The following is a 15,818-nucleotide window of genomic DNA, read 5'->3' as shown; positions in this document are numbered from 1 at the left end:
CGAGACTAAGATGTCGTCGAAGTAGGGTACTACTCCAGGGAGGTCCTGTAAAATTCGCTCCATGAGGGATTGAAAGATACCTGGGGCAACACTTACGCCAAATTGGAGACGCTTGCATCGGAAAGCACCCCTGTGAGTGACAATGGTCTGGAGTTCCGCTGTTTGGTTGTCAACAGGGAACTGTTGATACGCTTGAGACATGTCCAATTTGGCAAAAATGCTGCCAGGTTCAAAAGTGTGTAATAAATGCTGAATGACGGGCACTGGGTAAGCGCTAACTTGTAGAAACTTATTGATTGTGGTCTTGTAGTCCGAGCAAATTCTCAGGCTACCGTCTTTTTGAGGGTGTGACAATGGGCGTCTCCCATTTGGCGAAATCTGTTGGCTCAATGACCCCTTGTTTTAATAGTTTATCCAATTCAGCATCTAGTTTTGGCCGAATAGCGAATGGGACCCTACGCGGTTTTAGCCTGATTGGGACTGCCTGGGGGTCGACTGAGAACGATATTGGGGTACCGTTATAACACCCCAGCTCATCGCTGAATACATCTGAGTAATCAGCGAATAAGGAGTCAGTGTCTGAGGTTGAGACAGCATGGACTCCTGTTAGCCCTAGGCCGAGATGGGGAAACCAATCGAGCCTCAATAAGGTAGGGAGATTGCCGTTAACTACCACTAGAGGTAGGTGACCTTTAAAAGCTCTAAAATTGACAAGGAACTTGCCTCTGCCGATTACAGGAATGGTCTTCCCCTGGTAGTCCTTCAGGCTAAAATGGCACTTCTGGAGCCGGCTAGTGGTCAGGCTGGGCTGGAGCCTCTTGAGGGTGTTCCACGAGATAATTGAGAGCGCTGACCCTGTGTCAACCTCCATGCGGCACGGTTTACCTTCTAAGGAAACGGAGAGAGAGATTTTACTAACAGTGTGGCAAGTGTGCTTGGCACGGTGGTGCGTGCGACAGTTCAATACTTGCCTTTGCGGCCCCGAGTGTGAGAAGGGGGGGTGCCTTTGTGTTGAGCTTTGAGGGGCTTGGCAGACTCTCGCGATGTGCCCCCTTTTATGGCAGTTATTGCAGGTGGCTCCTTTGAACTTGCAGGTGGCCCTCAGATGAGATCCACCACAGGCTAGGCACAGGGTGATGTGCTTGGGTGGCCCGATGTTTTCTTGTTTGGCTCCTACCTGCGGCCGTCTGTCGTTGGAGAGGCGGTGGACGTCGTTTTCATCACTCAGGGATTCCTCTGCTACCACCTCCTCGGAGTGGACTGGAATTAACGTCAGCTTGGCAGTCGGGCCATGGATTTCGGTGGCTGAGTGCGCTGCCAGTTCTGCTGCTAAGGCCTCCTCGACTGCTTGTGCGAGATTGAGGTCTTTTTTCGCGAGGAGGCGCCTTTGAAGGTGTAGGTCCTTGACCCCGCAGACTAGTTGATCGAGGAGCATGTCCTCCAGGTAGGTTCCAAACCCACAATGCAATGCTGCTGTTCTGAGGGCGGCCATATACTGATTAATGGTTTCCTTGTCCGCTTGCTTCCTCATACGGAAGGTGAATCTCCTGGCAATCTGTGAGGGCCTGGGAGAATAGTGGTTAGTGAGGATTTCAAGTAGCTCTGACCACGGAACGTTTTTCAACTCACGTGGGGCCACGAGGGCTGTGGCAGTATTGAAGATGATGGCTCCACAGTAGATCAGGAAATACGATTTTTTCCGATGCTCTCCAGCATCAGCCAGCCCAATTGCATCGATATAATGGTTAAAACGGTTCTTGTATGATTCCCACTTCTCCTCATCCGGCTTGAACGCTGGGAAGACTGGATTGGAGTTCATGGTGATGGGGCCGGTAGAACAACCTGTGGACAAAATCTCTCTGGGGCAGCAGAAAAATGTTCTAATGCCTGTGGCAGGCAAGTGATTTCAGCTCTGGAGAGGCTTTTCGCAATCCTCTCTCTCTCTCTCTGGGTTAGCCACGTTTGGCCGTCAGCCGTTTGCGGCGTTTGAATTTGCGCCTGTGTGGGCGTCAGTGACTTGACTACAGCACCGTGCTGTGCCTTTTAGGTTTGAAATTCAAATGACAGCCGTTTGAATTTCGCACCTAAACAATGAGCGGCTGCGGCTCGCAGCGCTTCACTTTCCCTGTAGCTGGGCTAACAAGCGGCTACAGACGCTTCTAACTTTTCGTTCTGACCGCTCTCTCTGGCTGCGGATCAGTGTTCGCTTCTATTGCTTGCTGGCCGCTTTCTCTGTCAGCGGACCAGCGTTTGCTCTTTTTGTTTGCTCTTTTTGCTTGCTGACCGCTCTCTCTGGCTGCGGATCAGCGTTGCTCTTATCGCCGGCCGATAGCTCTCTCTGGCTGCAGATCGGCGGCTAGTGACTCAGCGGTTGCATGGTGCTTCTGGTAGCCATCCCATCCTCGTCGCCAGTGTTAAGTTTGGGAAAAGAGAGGCTGAACCAGAGCATGAGTGCAACAATACTTTATTATAACAATAAAGGGCTGACCGTGCTTGCCACGCCTGGAACTGGCTCGCAGCGATCAGCAACTGGTTGGACCCCGCAGCCTGCTTTTATAGCTGGCTGCTGCGGAGAACCAACCAATGGGTAAAGGGGAGAAACGCCCCCACAAAGTGAATGGACCTGAGTGAGAACTCCTAGAGTCCTCAGGACATAACACCATGCATGAGTATTCCCAGCCTTAAGGGCATTTTAGAAGCAGGAAAAATTTAACTTCAGGACAAATATTGTAAGTGATATCTTCAAACTTTAAGTTTTAACTATATCAACTGAGTATGTTGACCTTTTATTTGATGCTTATTTTCTCAGGCTTTTGTTTTTCATTCTGTTAATTGTTCAGAGCCATTTCTTAAATTTATACATGCCACTGCAGTAATTTCCATTGGACACAACAGGACATAATCATGCATGTAAAATTAAGGATATGACAATGTCATGAATGGTGTCAGGGTAGAAACTGGAAATCTGTGAGTTCTAGTTCCATCTTAGGCACAAAGCCAGCTGGGTGATGTTTGTTTGTTTATTTTGTCAAGCAAGTATTAGATAACAGGTATAAGTATAAACCTGGTTATGAATACATGAAATGATATGAATAAAAAGAAACAATAGGACAGGGATGGTAGCCACATTGGTGCACTTATGCATGCCCCCTACAGACCTCTTAGGAAAGGGGTGAGGTCAATAGTAGACAGCCTAAGGTTAAAGTTTTTGGGGTTTGGGGAAGAAACCACAGAGTCAGGTAGAGTATTCCAGACATTGACCACTCTGTTGCTGAAGTCATATTTCCTGCAATCAAGTTTGGTGCGGTTAACCTTGAGTTTGTATCTATTGTGTGCTCTTTACTGTTGTGGTTGAAGCTGAAGTATTCATTGACAGGTAGGACATTGCAGTAGATAATTTTATGTACTATACTTATATCAGACTGAAGGTGGCGTACTTCTAGGTTGTCTAAGTCTAAAATTTCAAGTCTGGTGGCATAAGGTATTCTGCTACAAGTAAAGAAGTGGAGAACTCTTCTCGTGAATTATTTCTGGACTCTCAACTGTATTAATATCCGATGTGTAATGTGGGTTCCAGACTGATGAGCTGTATTCAAAAGTATTGGTCTAGCAAATGTTTTGTATGCTCTAGTTAGTCGTGCAATATTACCAGAGAAAAGGCTATGCAGGATTAGGTTAACAACTCTTAATGCCTTTTTGGCTATGCAGTTACAGTGGACTTCAGCACTTAGATCATTAGAGTACTCCAAGGTCCTTGACATAGTTGAAGTCATCAACAAGGTCTTGACTATTCAGCTTGTATTTTATTTTCTGATTTTTTTTTTTTTTGCTACTATGTAAGACAGAGCATTCGTTTGTTGAGATTTGAAGTTACCATTTGTTTGACCATTCTGACACATAGCCAAGATCATTTTGAAGGGTAGCAGTATTGTTGGTGGTGTTGAATAGCTTTACATCATCAGCGAAAAGAACGCAGTTGCTCTTAATATGATCACAGAGGTCATTTATGTAGAGTATAAAAAGAGTTGGTCCTAGAATGCTGCCTTGGGGGGCACCACTGTTGACAGGTACAGGATTTGATAGGGTGTTCCCAATTTTGACCATTTGTTGCCTGTTTGATAGGAATGCATCTATCCAGTTATGCAGGTGTCTGGCGATACCATAAGATTTTAGTTTTAGAAGTAGTTTGTCCTGTACTACTGAATCAAAGGCTTTACAGAAGTCTATGTAAATAGTGTCAATTGCTTTGCCCTGATCAAGTTGTATAGTCCATATGTTTTTGCAGTGTAGGAGTTGCAGATTACAGGATAGTTTTTTTCTGATACCAAATTGTTTGTTAGAGAGTAGGTTGTTTGTCTCTAAGTGGAGGATAATGGATTGGTTAATAATTGATTCCATGACTTTACAGGTGACACAGCATAAAGAGATTGGTCTGTAATTTTCAACTAGGCTGGGGTCTCCCTTTTTGAAGATGGGGATGACCATGGCTAGTGACCATAGATTTGGCAAGGAGCTGGTCCTGAAAGATTTTTCAAAGATTATGCTTAGAGGTTCAGCTATGGCAGTGGATATCTTTTTTAAGAAGTAGGCACATATTCTGTCTGGTCCAATAGATAGAGATGGTTTTAGATTGTATAGTGCTTTTTCAACAGTGTCTTCTGTAAAATCAATATGTATTAGATCATTGTAGTTGTCTGTGGTTTTACTAGGACATGTTGGCCATGATCCATTGCTGTTTACAAAGACTTGAGCCAAAGAATGTGTTAAAGAGGTTGGCTTTAGTAGTGTCGTCATTACAGTCTTTACTTAGGTCCTTTTAGGGGTGGGATGGACCTCGAGTCTTTAAGTTTGTTATTTACAAAATTGTAGAAAGCGCAGGTGGAATATGTGCGTAGAAGGTTTTCCTCTTGTTTAATGTGATAATTGGTGCATTCAGTCATTATCTGGTGGCATAAATTTTTGTATCAGCTTTTAAAGTTGGCAACGTGACTAATATGACCAATGTGTTGAGTCAGTGAGTCTCTCTGAGCCCTAAGAAGGAAGCAATGGCAAACTATATCTTAAAAAAAATCCAAAGAACCTGCAGTCACTTGTCCAGGCTGTTCCCAGGAATCAAAAAGTGTCTTGAAGATACACATGCGTTCACACACACACACACACACACACACACACACATACAGTATGGCATTTGCATTTTAAGGGTAAATAAAATAATATGCTTATTGTTCCACTGTTCTAACAGATCTGTCAGCAGACCTTTGTACCAGAAAGTGCAGATCATAACAAATCTTATCTTTAATCACACTGCCTTAATAGACTGTTCTAGAAAGGCACAGAAAAGTGCAATTAGCATATTGTTTAAGATCTACTATATGACTGCCTCTTTTTCATTTCTAAACCTTTTCTAAGACCCTAATGCCAGAAATTGACAGTCAGAGCTGTAGGGCTATAATTTCTTTATATATTCTATAGATAACTCCTAACAGGCTTTGTTCATAGTCCAGATGGCTTTTGAGCAAGTTTCAGATTCCCGTTTTTTTCATAGCTTGGGTGTTTGTATATAAAGTTTATGTATTTAAAGGCTAGCATAAGCAGAAACTTATTTCTTTCAGCCTATTCTTAAGTAACATGTCTTACATGCATCTTGTGGAATCCAAATTGTAGTCCAGTGTTTCTTCATATGGGTTATATGATTTATTAATTAGTACAGGATTTGTTAAGGAAAACATGTCTTCTCTGAGTCAGACAGGGAGATCTCAAGTCTGTGAAATGAAATACACATTATTTTATAAAAAGCACTAATCTAATTATCTGAGAGTCCAGTGGCTAAATAAAGGTTTGGAAGAAGCTATGCATCCCTGAAAAGATGAAACTACTTCATAATAATAGCTCTGCTTTGATAATTAAAAACTTAGGTTTTATTTTCCATGCAGGTATTTCCTTGAATCTGTCAGTAAAAAAAGAACTGCAGATAGTCCTCAATTTATAACTGGAATCAGAGCAAGGCAGTTAAGTGAGTCATGCCCAATTTTATGACCTTTTTTTTGCCATGGTTGCTAAGCAATTCATTGTAGTTAAGTGAATCACAAGGTTGTTAAGCAAATCCAATTTCCCCATTGATTTCACTTCTTGGAGGCCAGCTAGGAAGTTAGCAAATGACAATTGCATGATCCCGGGATACTGCAACTATATGATGTTGAATTTTGATCACCAGATGTAAGTGCAAGGAGGACTGGTACGGTGGCCTAGAGGTGAAGCCCTCCTCACAATCAGGAGGCTGTGAATTCAATCCTAGGTAGAGGCAGACATTTCTCTATCTGGGCACAATGGGAATATATCTGCTGAACAAAACTCTGCATTGGCGATAGGAAGGGCACCCGGCCATTAAACACTCCGCTAGCTCCATTCAAGTGGCCAGACTCCACCCTGCAAGGGATTATGGGGTCATTAAAAGATGATGATGAATCATAAGTGCAAGGATGGGTTGTAAGTCACTTTTCTCAATGCTGTTGTAACTTCAAACGGCTGCTAAACGAATGGTTATAAGTCCAGGATACCTATAACCCACTTTGCAATTTAAACTAGTCCCCAAACCTCGTATAGCAAGCACATTGCATTCAATTCAGGATTTGCTGGGTGTATGGCTTCAATTGAGAACGTATTTTACAACATAAACCAAAACTAAGATATGAAATGCCACTCAAAAGAGAGCTTGGGTAAAGCTGAGGTTGCCTTGGCTACGTTGTATTGACTTGCAGTGCAACAATTTACAATTTAGGACAGAAATAGTGTATCAGCATGGTTTGTGTATCTGTAAACTCAAGATCATCCAAGGACACAGGAGAGCAACCTAAGCACATTTGGTCAGTTAGCCAATAAAGGACAATGGGGGTTCAAAATATGCATAGAACAGCACTCTGTGTCAGTTTTCCAGCTTCACATAAATATCCAGACGTTAATCTTCAATAAAGTCCTCAACAAAACACACATTATGAGTCTCTTCTAATCGACACCATTTCTTGCCAGTACCCTACATTAACAAATGTATGCAACAGATAGAAAAGATTCCCCATTCTAGCATTCTTATGGAAACTTCAAAAAAGTGAAATAAGAAGTCAGTCATTGTCTTTTGCATCAAATCAAATTGGTTGCATAACATACTTCTAGTCCTCAACTTAGCAACAGTTCATTTAATGACTATTCAAAGTTGCAAAGGCCCTGAAAAATGTGATTTATGACCATTTTTCATAGTTGTTAACTTTGCAGTATCCCCATGGTCCCATGGTCAAAATTCAGGATGCTTCACAACTGACTCACATTTATGACGGTTGCAGTGTCCAAAGGGTCATGTGATCTCCTTTTGAAACATGACAATCATGACAACCAGATTCACCTAACATCCATGTTATTAATTTAACATCTGCAGTGATTCACTTAACAACTATGGCAGGAAAGGTCGTAAGATGAAGCAAAATTCACTTAACAACTGTCCCGCTTAGCAACAGAAATTTTGGGCTCAGTTGTGGTTGTATGTCAAGAACTACCTGCATAGGAAGAATATGCCATAATATGTTTCAACATAATGTATAATCCTTACTCCAACTATAGCAGAAGATATCATATTTGCTAATAATAGGGTAATATTTGAAATCGATTTTAAGATTAGAAAAGATATTGTAGATATGTAGGGCCTTCTCCTGGATTCCCAATAGATTTTAAATTCTAAAGAGAGAAGAATATTACAAATATTATCTGCCTTATTGGTTGTAATTCAAACTTAGAGGATGCAGAGCGATAGAATAGTCCTACTTTAAAAAAGTAGAATAAAGGGGGGCTTTTTTTTTTTTTTTGAGAATTCCATTGTTTCATTAATAGAATTGCCGGAAGCAAAAAAAGGACAAATTGGACCACTCGACTTTAAAGTCTGTGGGGGTGGGGGTGGGGGTGGTAAATAAACGGTCAATACTTGGAGGTTAATATTTTAATGTTCATATTCTGGGGAGCAGTCAAAAATGTCAGGATTTTGATGGCTTTGAGATTTGGTTTCTTCTAATTTCATTTTTATTTGTTTAAAGATGCTTAAATAATGTTTCCTATGAAAAGTGAAGGAAAGTCATCAAAATCTGACAATTCAGCTTTTTATTCACTGGGGTAGTGTAGAGATTCTGAGCACATTTGTGTCACATCCTTGCTGTTGTGTAAACTAAAGTGATTAAGTCAAGAAAATGTATATTTTATTTTCATTCTCTGCAGTACTGAACTGAAGGTTTAGTGATGCTTCTGTTTCCTTTTTTGATGATGATTGCATTGCAATAAGGGAAAGGTTGTAAACTTGTATTTCTAAATCAAAAGGAACAAAAAATAACTTTCTTAATATTTTCCCTTTCCAATTGGTTCCATCTATGAGTGTAAAGCAATTTTTTTTTATTTCAATAGAAATGCCTCCTGTTGAAAAATTAAATTTGGCAGACATCATGAAATCCAGTTTGGATTTGTCAGATGGATGGCCTAATGAGGAGGAGATGATACGATTTAAGAAGCTAAGGGATGAACTTATCCAAGATGAAAGACAAGAGTATCCTGAAGACAAAATAGTAACCAATGAATCTATGCCTACATTAAGGAGAACCAGGACAAAGGAAAGCCTCTCTCGTAAATCATCTATTCTTTCATCAAGGTAATAAAACATATAAGCCAGTTTATGTTTTTATATTCTTTATGGTAACTCACAGTTTACATTCTAATATAAATTATATATTATTGTAGTATGTTAAATTCCAAACTGCATGATAAATAATAGAAATCTAGAAAACCCAAGGAGAAATTAGAAGCTTTTCTTTTTAAAGCCACAATAACAATAATGGAATTTTAAAATTTCCATAACCATTATATATTATTGAAATCAGCGTAAGGAAAAATATAATTTAAAAAGGGTAGCAATCTTCCAGGTATCATCATTCCTACTCTGAATCAATCATTAAAATTATCTGTGGGTGAGCTCTTGCTGCCTTTTCAGAGGTTTTTAAATATCCTGATGCAACGCTTCTGCCAATGATTCTAGTGATAATCCTTATAAATGGCTCCAAAAATAGATGGCCATGCATCTGCATCAACAACTATATGAGTAATAGGAATTGGTAGGAAATTCTGGGCAGAAACAGGACCAGTTACTATGTTCAGAGGTCATGCAGCCACAATTTGCAATGCTTCTTGCAAGTTTTCAGTAAAAAAATGTATATCCAGGAAAATGGATTATTTTAACAACCATATGGTTTGCTTCAACCGTAACTCATTTTATGAGCAACATGGTTTGCTTCAACCATAACTCATTTTATGAGCAGCATAAATTATAAAATTGAGTCCAGCCATGTGCTTCCTTGACTTACAAACACAATGACTTATGACTTCAATTCCAGGCTCCATTGTAATTGTAAGTCAAGGACTACCTGCATTTAGATAACACACAGAGCCATTTAATATTGCCTGTACAATTTCAAATTTGGGGAATCTGTGTACTATACTTCTGTGTAATTTTTTTTAACTCCAAAGTTAAATATAGTTAATCATTTTCAGAAGCAATCATTTTCCACAACAAATACAACCAATTAGCAGTATATTTTAAAACTAGAAGATTAAAGATTAAAAAAAAGATTAAGGAAGTGGTGGGTTATCATTTAGAATTTATAACAACAGATGGTTCCAGATTAGTATCACTATCAGTGTTTTGCAGCAAAACTGATGAAATCCATTGGAGTCAGGTGCTTCTTAAAGACTCACAAATGTTTGTTCTCATAATAAGCTTTGTCGGAAGATGAACTTACATGATAATAAATCACATAGTTTTTAAAGTGATACAGAACATGAGAACTGAAATCTAAAGCCATGAACAAATGAAGCCCATAAGAGATACTTGGACAATTAATTCCTCAAAGCTGTTCCCATTGTAAAGTCTTTCATTTAGATAGCTACCAGCTGCTAATGCTGGTTTTGAAACATGACCATGATGAGGATGGAAATTTGCAACTAATTTTTCAATAGAAGCTCATATCTTATATATAAGGTATTTTTGAAAATGCTGAAAACAAAGTAATTTTCAAAGTCCTTGTTTTGGCATTTAAATCTAAACAAAATCCCAAAATATCCTTAAAAATGTTATGAAAACTTATGATATCAATTGCCTCACTCAAATGAAAAATGATATCCCCTTGGTTGAAGGATACAATCTTCTGTTTTTGTTTTTGTTTTAAAGCAACAGAGCTAACCTAAAATTGTGAGTTGGACATCACAGAATTTTGATAGCTAGAGGCAGATCGAGCATAGCAACAGATTTTTCTTCAAAGATTCAGCAGTGGAAGATAGGATATAATGTTACAGGATTAGTATATTAAAAAATGAAATACATATTTTTGAATAAATGAGCATATACCGGACCTAAGATCTAATATGAATTAAAGAATTTCCATGTTAAGTTTGAAGACATCAAGAAGAACTCACCAATACCCACTTCCTAATGCTTTCCTGTATTTTCCGCTATCTTCATAAAAATCTACTTCTTACTTCTAATAAAAATACAACAATTCAGATCTAAATGGTTTGGGACCAAAGTTAGTACTGATTCCACCTGAAGCCGATGAAGAATTCTCCCCTCCCCCCCCACCCCCCACCCCAGTAAAATAATGGCTAACTTTAATTGAACTGAACCTTCATGCTTTCTTAATTCTGTACTTTTTTTCCCCTTCAGTCTGGATATAGTTTATAGAAAACTAGGCAAAAATCAAATGTTTAAGAGTAAATTACCCAAAGAACAAATAAACAAACCCCCAAATTATGCTCAAACCAATTTTATTGATTTAATATTTATATTGCGTGTACAGTTTATTTCAAGTCAACACAATCATGCTAAGAAACTATTCGTGACCTTAAATTTCTGGGTAGGGGTGGGGGGGAATGCAAGGAACAAATGTGAATTGGATGAGAACCACACAGAAAAAGAGTTATGGGAGTGATATAACTTTCAAGTCACAATTTTGTTAACCTGTTGTCTATCTGGAATAGAAAGAATTCTGAAGTAGACTTTGGTTTTTAAATAAAATAAAGCCTGAAGATAGCAAAAATAATTAAGATTTGTTGTTCAGCTACTGTGTTGTTCTGCATAGTTTTAATGACAAATATAATTGACTGAAGTTTACAAGTCTATTTCAAAGGGATAAAAGGAATCTGCTTCCTGCTGCTTCATCATATGATTTCATAATCCAAAGTAAGATGGCAGAGGAGTGCAGATTGGCAGCATTAAAAGATATGAAGGAAAAACAAGCTTTAATTGAACAGCGGAGAAAGTAAGTGTTATAATTATTTTCAACAAAATATTATTATATTATTAGTGTAAATAAGTCTACTAAATATGAGTTGCAGAACTCTAGAAGACCACTAGATGGTGGCAGAATTCTTTTTCTGTATTATTTTTCTGCCATTTGATAAGCATCAGAATTTTGCAGCCTAAATATGAAAATCCTAATATAGAAGATGTTACTACTTGACAGAAAAACAAGCTGGGTTTTCATTTTAAAAATGAATAAATTACTATTTCATCCATCCTGCTTTGATTTGCTTTTTGCTACTTATAGAGTGCAAGATTTATGTCACGGATAACAGGACCAGATCCATGATTTTAAATCAATAAGATTATTTTTAGTGCAGGAAAGTAGTAAACAGAAGAGAGATTGTTATGCACATCTTATTTTTCACTGCCATATTCAATCAGTTCCTCCATACTGTTACTTTTTTCTCCTATTACCAGAAGCCTGTATTTTCACAGTATGATAACTGGGTCAGTGAAATCTAGCACGTTAAACAAACTTTTGAACCAAATTTCCAGGTTAAGAAATATTCATTTAAGAAAGGAGAGCTGTGGTGTAGACAATGATACTTCTACACCTACTGTTTCTCACCATAGCATCTGAGCAATATTCCCACAACCTTAGTCCAGTATCTTTCTCACAGTTGCAGAATTTTAACTAAATTCATCCTGACTTTGATTACCCAGGAAAATATTAGACTTACATAGATTGACATCTTTGCTTTCTTATGCCATATAAGTTTTGTCAGTTTTGAAAGTTTAAAGCAGATATGTACTTAATTTCACTATTTTTGTGATTGCCAAGAAGCATCTGGTTTCTTCAAACAGCACTGAAGCTTGAATAAGGGAGATTTAGCCATTTCTGTTGTGTGAATAACCTCAAGTTGCTCTTAAATCCATATGTATATGAATGTCCATGTATACACACAGCACATATTATGGATTATATTTAATATCTAGAAATAGAATCATTGTTCTTTATTATGACTGTTCATCTACAAAAATATTATGCACACTGGCTCAAGAATAAAATTCCAGTATGATTTTCAAAGTTTGGTGTTTTTCTGGAAAGCAATTCCGATATTGATTATTTTTTGGCTTATCGGTGAAATGTTAAATACTTTTAAAATGTTTTTGAAGAGATAAAGAAGTTCTTCAGAAATGGAGAAAACAGGCCAGGAAGATAAGAGAAAAGAAAGGAATATTGTACACATATTCACCCCAAAAAGGAAATACAATGGTATGTATCAGCATATGATTTTATTCTGCAAAAATATGTGGCTGGTTTTTATAGTGAAATATGATATTGGGGTTCTCTGTATCTCAGACCTAAATGCTTTATATCATATTTCATTGCAATTATTTCCCCATAGCTGAATTACATATCTAGGACAAGACATCTGGTGACCAAAATTAGGACTTCATTAATGCTATGAAATGTGCCAGACCATTCTGGAACAACTATAGCCTCTTATTTAAATTATACTTTCTTAATTATGTAAACAATTGTCAGTTGTAGGATAGCTGGTCATCTGATTTGGTCTTCAGGTAGAAAATGGAAAAGATGCATTCTTGATTCTTGATTTTGATGATTGGATGTGGAGAATATCTTGAAAATATATAAATAGCTGAAAGCACAAAAATTAGCACTTTGGCAAAATTCTCAGGGATTAAAGCATCTCAGATAATCTAATCATCTCTTCAAGGCCACAGGTATCTTTCTGTCCTTAATCTGTTGAGTCATTGTCTCCAGAATGAATAATTGTATTTCTGTAAAAAATATATGGATCAGTTTATTTTGATAGGTCCTGTTTTAGAACCTCTTATTTTAGAGCCTCTAGCGCCAAAAGTTCCTTTTGGGTTAGATCTTGAGATCCATAACCAGATTTTCCACCCAAGGACACACACAGTCACACACACAGAGATGGAGGCAGTGGCAAACATCAGCCTTTGATAAGGGCTTTATGTTAACCCAATATATATTCACAGCAATTGTATTATCTGTATTTGAAAAAGGTAGTGATTTTTTTCCTCAGAAAAAATTAAAATTTAACATTTAAAATCACAGCTGAAAAAATAGTCTTGTTCTTCTAGTTCTAATATAACAGTAGAACAGATGTGGAATAGCCTACAAGAGCTACACCAATGCTAGCAACATAAAATACATTTTCAGATCTTGCCATCTCTTTTTTTTCTATCTGAATTAATCATGTTTGTCTGTCATCTGCCTGCCTGCCTGCCTCTCTCTCTCTCTCTCTCACACACACACACACACCTAACTCACAAAATGTGACTCATGGCACAGTTTTCCAGTTAAGATACTTACCAGATCTACATGAGGACCATAGCATCCTAGATCTAGAATTTAACCACTTGTTTATCTAGCTTAGCCTTCTCCACCAAGATGGGGTCCTATGTAGATCAGTCCCCAGTAAATTAACTTACACAGCAAACTTTTTCTTCAACTTTATTTTAATTTATGACTACCCACCCCCAGAACTTTGGAGGAAGCATGTGCGAATGTAAGTAAATACTTACATCAGCTCTTTGCTGTGCAGCAAGACCCCATGTGTGCAGTAGGTGTCAAAACATCCTGCACATAGCTATTCAGAAGCTGTGGCTGCCCAAGCTGTTTGGAGGCGTTGAAACAGAAGGGCTTAAATTTAAAATAGGATTGTTGATGGATGTCTCCTGAGATTTTGCTTCTGCCAAATTGAAGTAAATGTAGGCTGGATGTTATAGTTAATCCAGAGAGAAAAATCTGTCATCGTGGTCCCAAGAGAGAAACACTTTGTTTTGTAACCTGTAAATAGAGCAAGTCCCTCCGTTCATTTAAAGAACTGAAGTCTTCCTCTTCTCCTGGTGATCATGTGGATGGGCCATGAAGTTGTCTTTGACCAAAGTGAAATTGAAGTGGAATGCATAGCTACATTTTTCTCCAATTTTCCCCTGCTGTCAGTCTTAGAGTTCTGTAATTTTCAGGAGGTTATCTATCCAAGTAACAAAGTTCTAGTAGAGGAGAATATACGTAGCTCACTGTTTAACTGTGGAATGCTTGATGCTCTCTGAGCTTAGTTGCTTGCTTACAGAGTTTCATTACCCAACTAGATAATATCATCAGTGTTACTGATTGTTAGGTTTGCTCTCTGTGGAAGATTAATACTGATTATGTTACCTAGTTGGGTAATGAAATGTCTGCAAGTAAACAACCAAGTTCAGAGAGCACCAAGGACTTCACAAATAACAATGTGGTCCAACTCTGCTTTGCTTTACTAATGTAATTAGACAATGCCACTTGCTGTAACTCTATTTATTATACTTTAACAAAACAACCAATGAGAAGTCATTGGGACAGGTAAAGCTATATATATGGATGATGCTTCTAGACTCAAAAGAATTGCATGTATCTGACTTTCATTTTTATTTGTTTAAAATATTTTAAGGTCATGAGATTGGGCCAAGTGGTTAGATGATCATTTCATTAATTTTATTATAACCTTTTTTTCAGTACAGTACAGTATTTTCCCCCCAAGTAATTGGGCATCCATTATTTAAATGAATCTATTTAAGTGAAGTTAAAATGAAAAACTGAAGGCTTAGACTATTCTTAAAAATCCAGACAATCAAAATTGTTTGTTGTGATAGTGCTTTCTGACACTTAATTTGACGTCCCTTTCTTAGCTATCCATCAGAACTTGTTTACACTTCATGCTCAACTGTATCTTGCTTATCCATAACTTGTCAACTAAGCAGCACTTAAATACACATAGTGGCATAAGTCTTACCATAAATAATTATGTTGAACTCATTGAACTTACTAAGTCTAAACCTAATTGTGTTATGGTTTAGCACAGCGTACAAAACCCAAATCTAATTAAGGATGTTGATGTGGAGAAAAGAGTTTATTCTGCTTACCAGTTCAATGAAAATCCAATTTCAGGCTCTCCCTATAGAGACATAGGGAGAAGAAGGGTGCTATTCAGTTGATAATAGGCCATTGTTCCATTGAATCTTTAGAGTCTTGAACTTTGAAGATTCTGGAGCTCAATGAAAGAATTTGTTGTGATACTAAATCCTTATGCCTTTTATCTTCACAATAGGAGGGGGACTAACCAATAAATCAAGGGTACAATTAAAAATGGTTAATAGTTACACCAAATTTAGTCTTTTATAATGCCACAAATTTGGATATGTTGTATGTTCTTTAGGATATTTGAATATTATTTTCTTTGTCTTTCCCCTGAAATATATAAAAGACTGAAATATGTAGGAAACACAAGAGGGCACTACAACACCATAGTATTCAAATGCAATGAGGATGCAGGCTTAAGCATTAAACCAATAAGAACGCAAACCATAAAGGAACAAATATGACTGTGTTTCTTCTATTTCTGTTCTGTCAGTTAATTAGGGGGTAGTTCTAAACATAATTTGTAGGTAAAATATGGCAAATTCATGATAT

At 37.8% G+C, this 15,818-nt stretch overlaps 1 protein-coding gene across 3 annotated transcripts in view; it reads left to right on the top strand.

Moving 5' to 3' along the window:
• LRRC27 (leucine rich repeat containing 27) overlaps positions 1-15,818 on the top strand; it is a 66,892-nt gene that overhangs the window by 32,270 nt on the left and 18,804 nt on the right. For all 3 annotated transcript variants that reach the window (XM_087932493.1, XM_087932492.1, XM_087932494.1), the window contains exons 6-8: positions 8,437-8,677; positions 11,205-11,336; positions 12,497-12,596. In XM_087932493.1, the coding sequence (XP_087788619.1) occupies positions 8,437-8,677; positions 11,205-11,336; positions 12,497-12,596 (473 nt within the window). The remainder of the gene's footprint in view (positions 1-8,436; positions 8,678-11,204; positions 11,337-12,496; positions 12,597-15,818) is intronic.

This window comes from Pseudonaja textilis, chromosome 4 (genome assembly GCF_049901715.1).
Source record: "Pseudonaja textilis isolate UNSWEBS1 chromosome 4, rPseTex1.2, whole genome shotgun sequence".
In the NCBI taxonomy this organism is placed as follows: domain Eukaryota; kingdom Metazoa; phylum Chordata; class Lepidosauria; order Squamata; family Elapidae; genus Pseudonaja; species Pseudonaja textilis.
The sequence above is the reverse complement of the archived record's forward strand: the minus strand, read 5'-3'. Positions and strand labels throughout refer to the sequence as shown.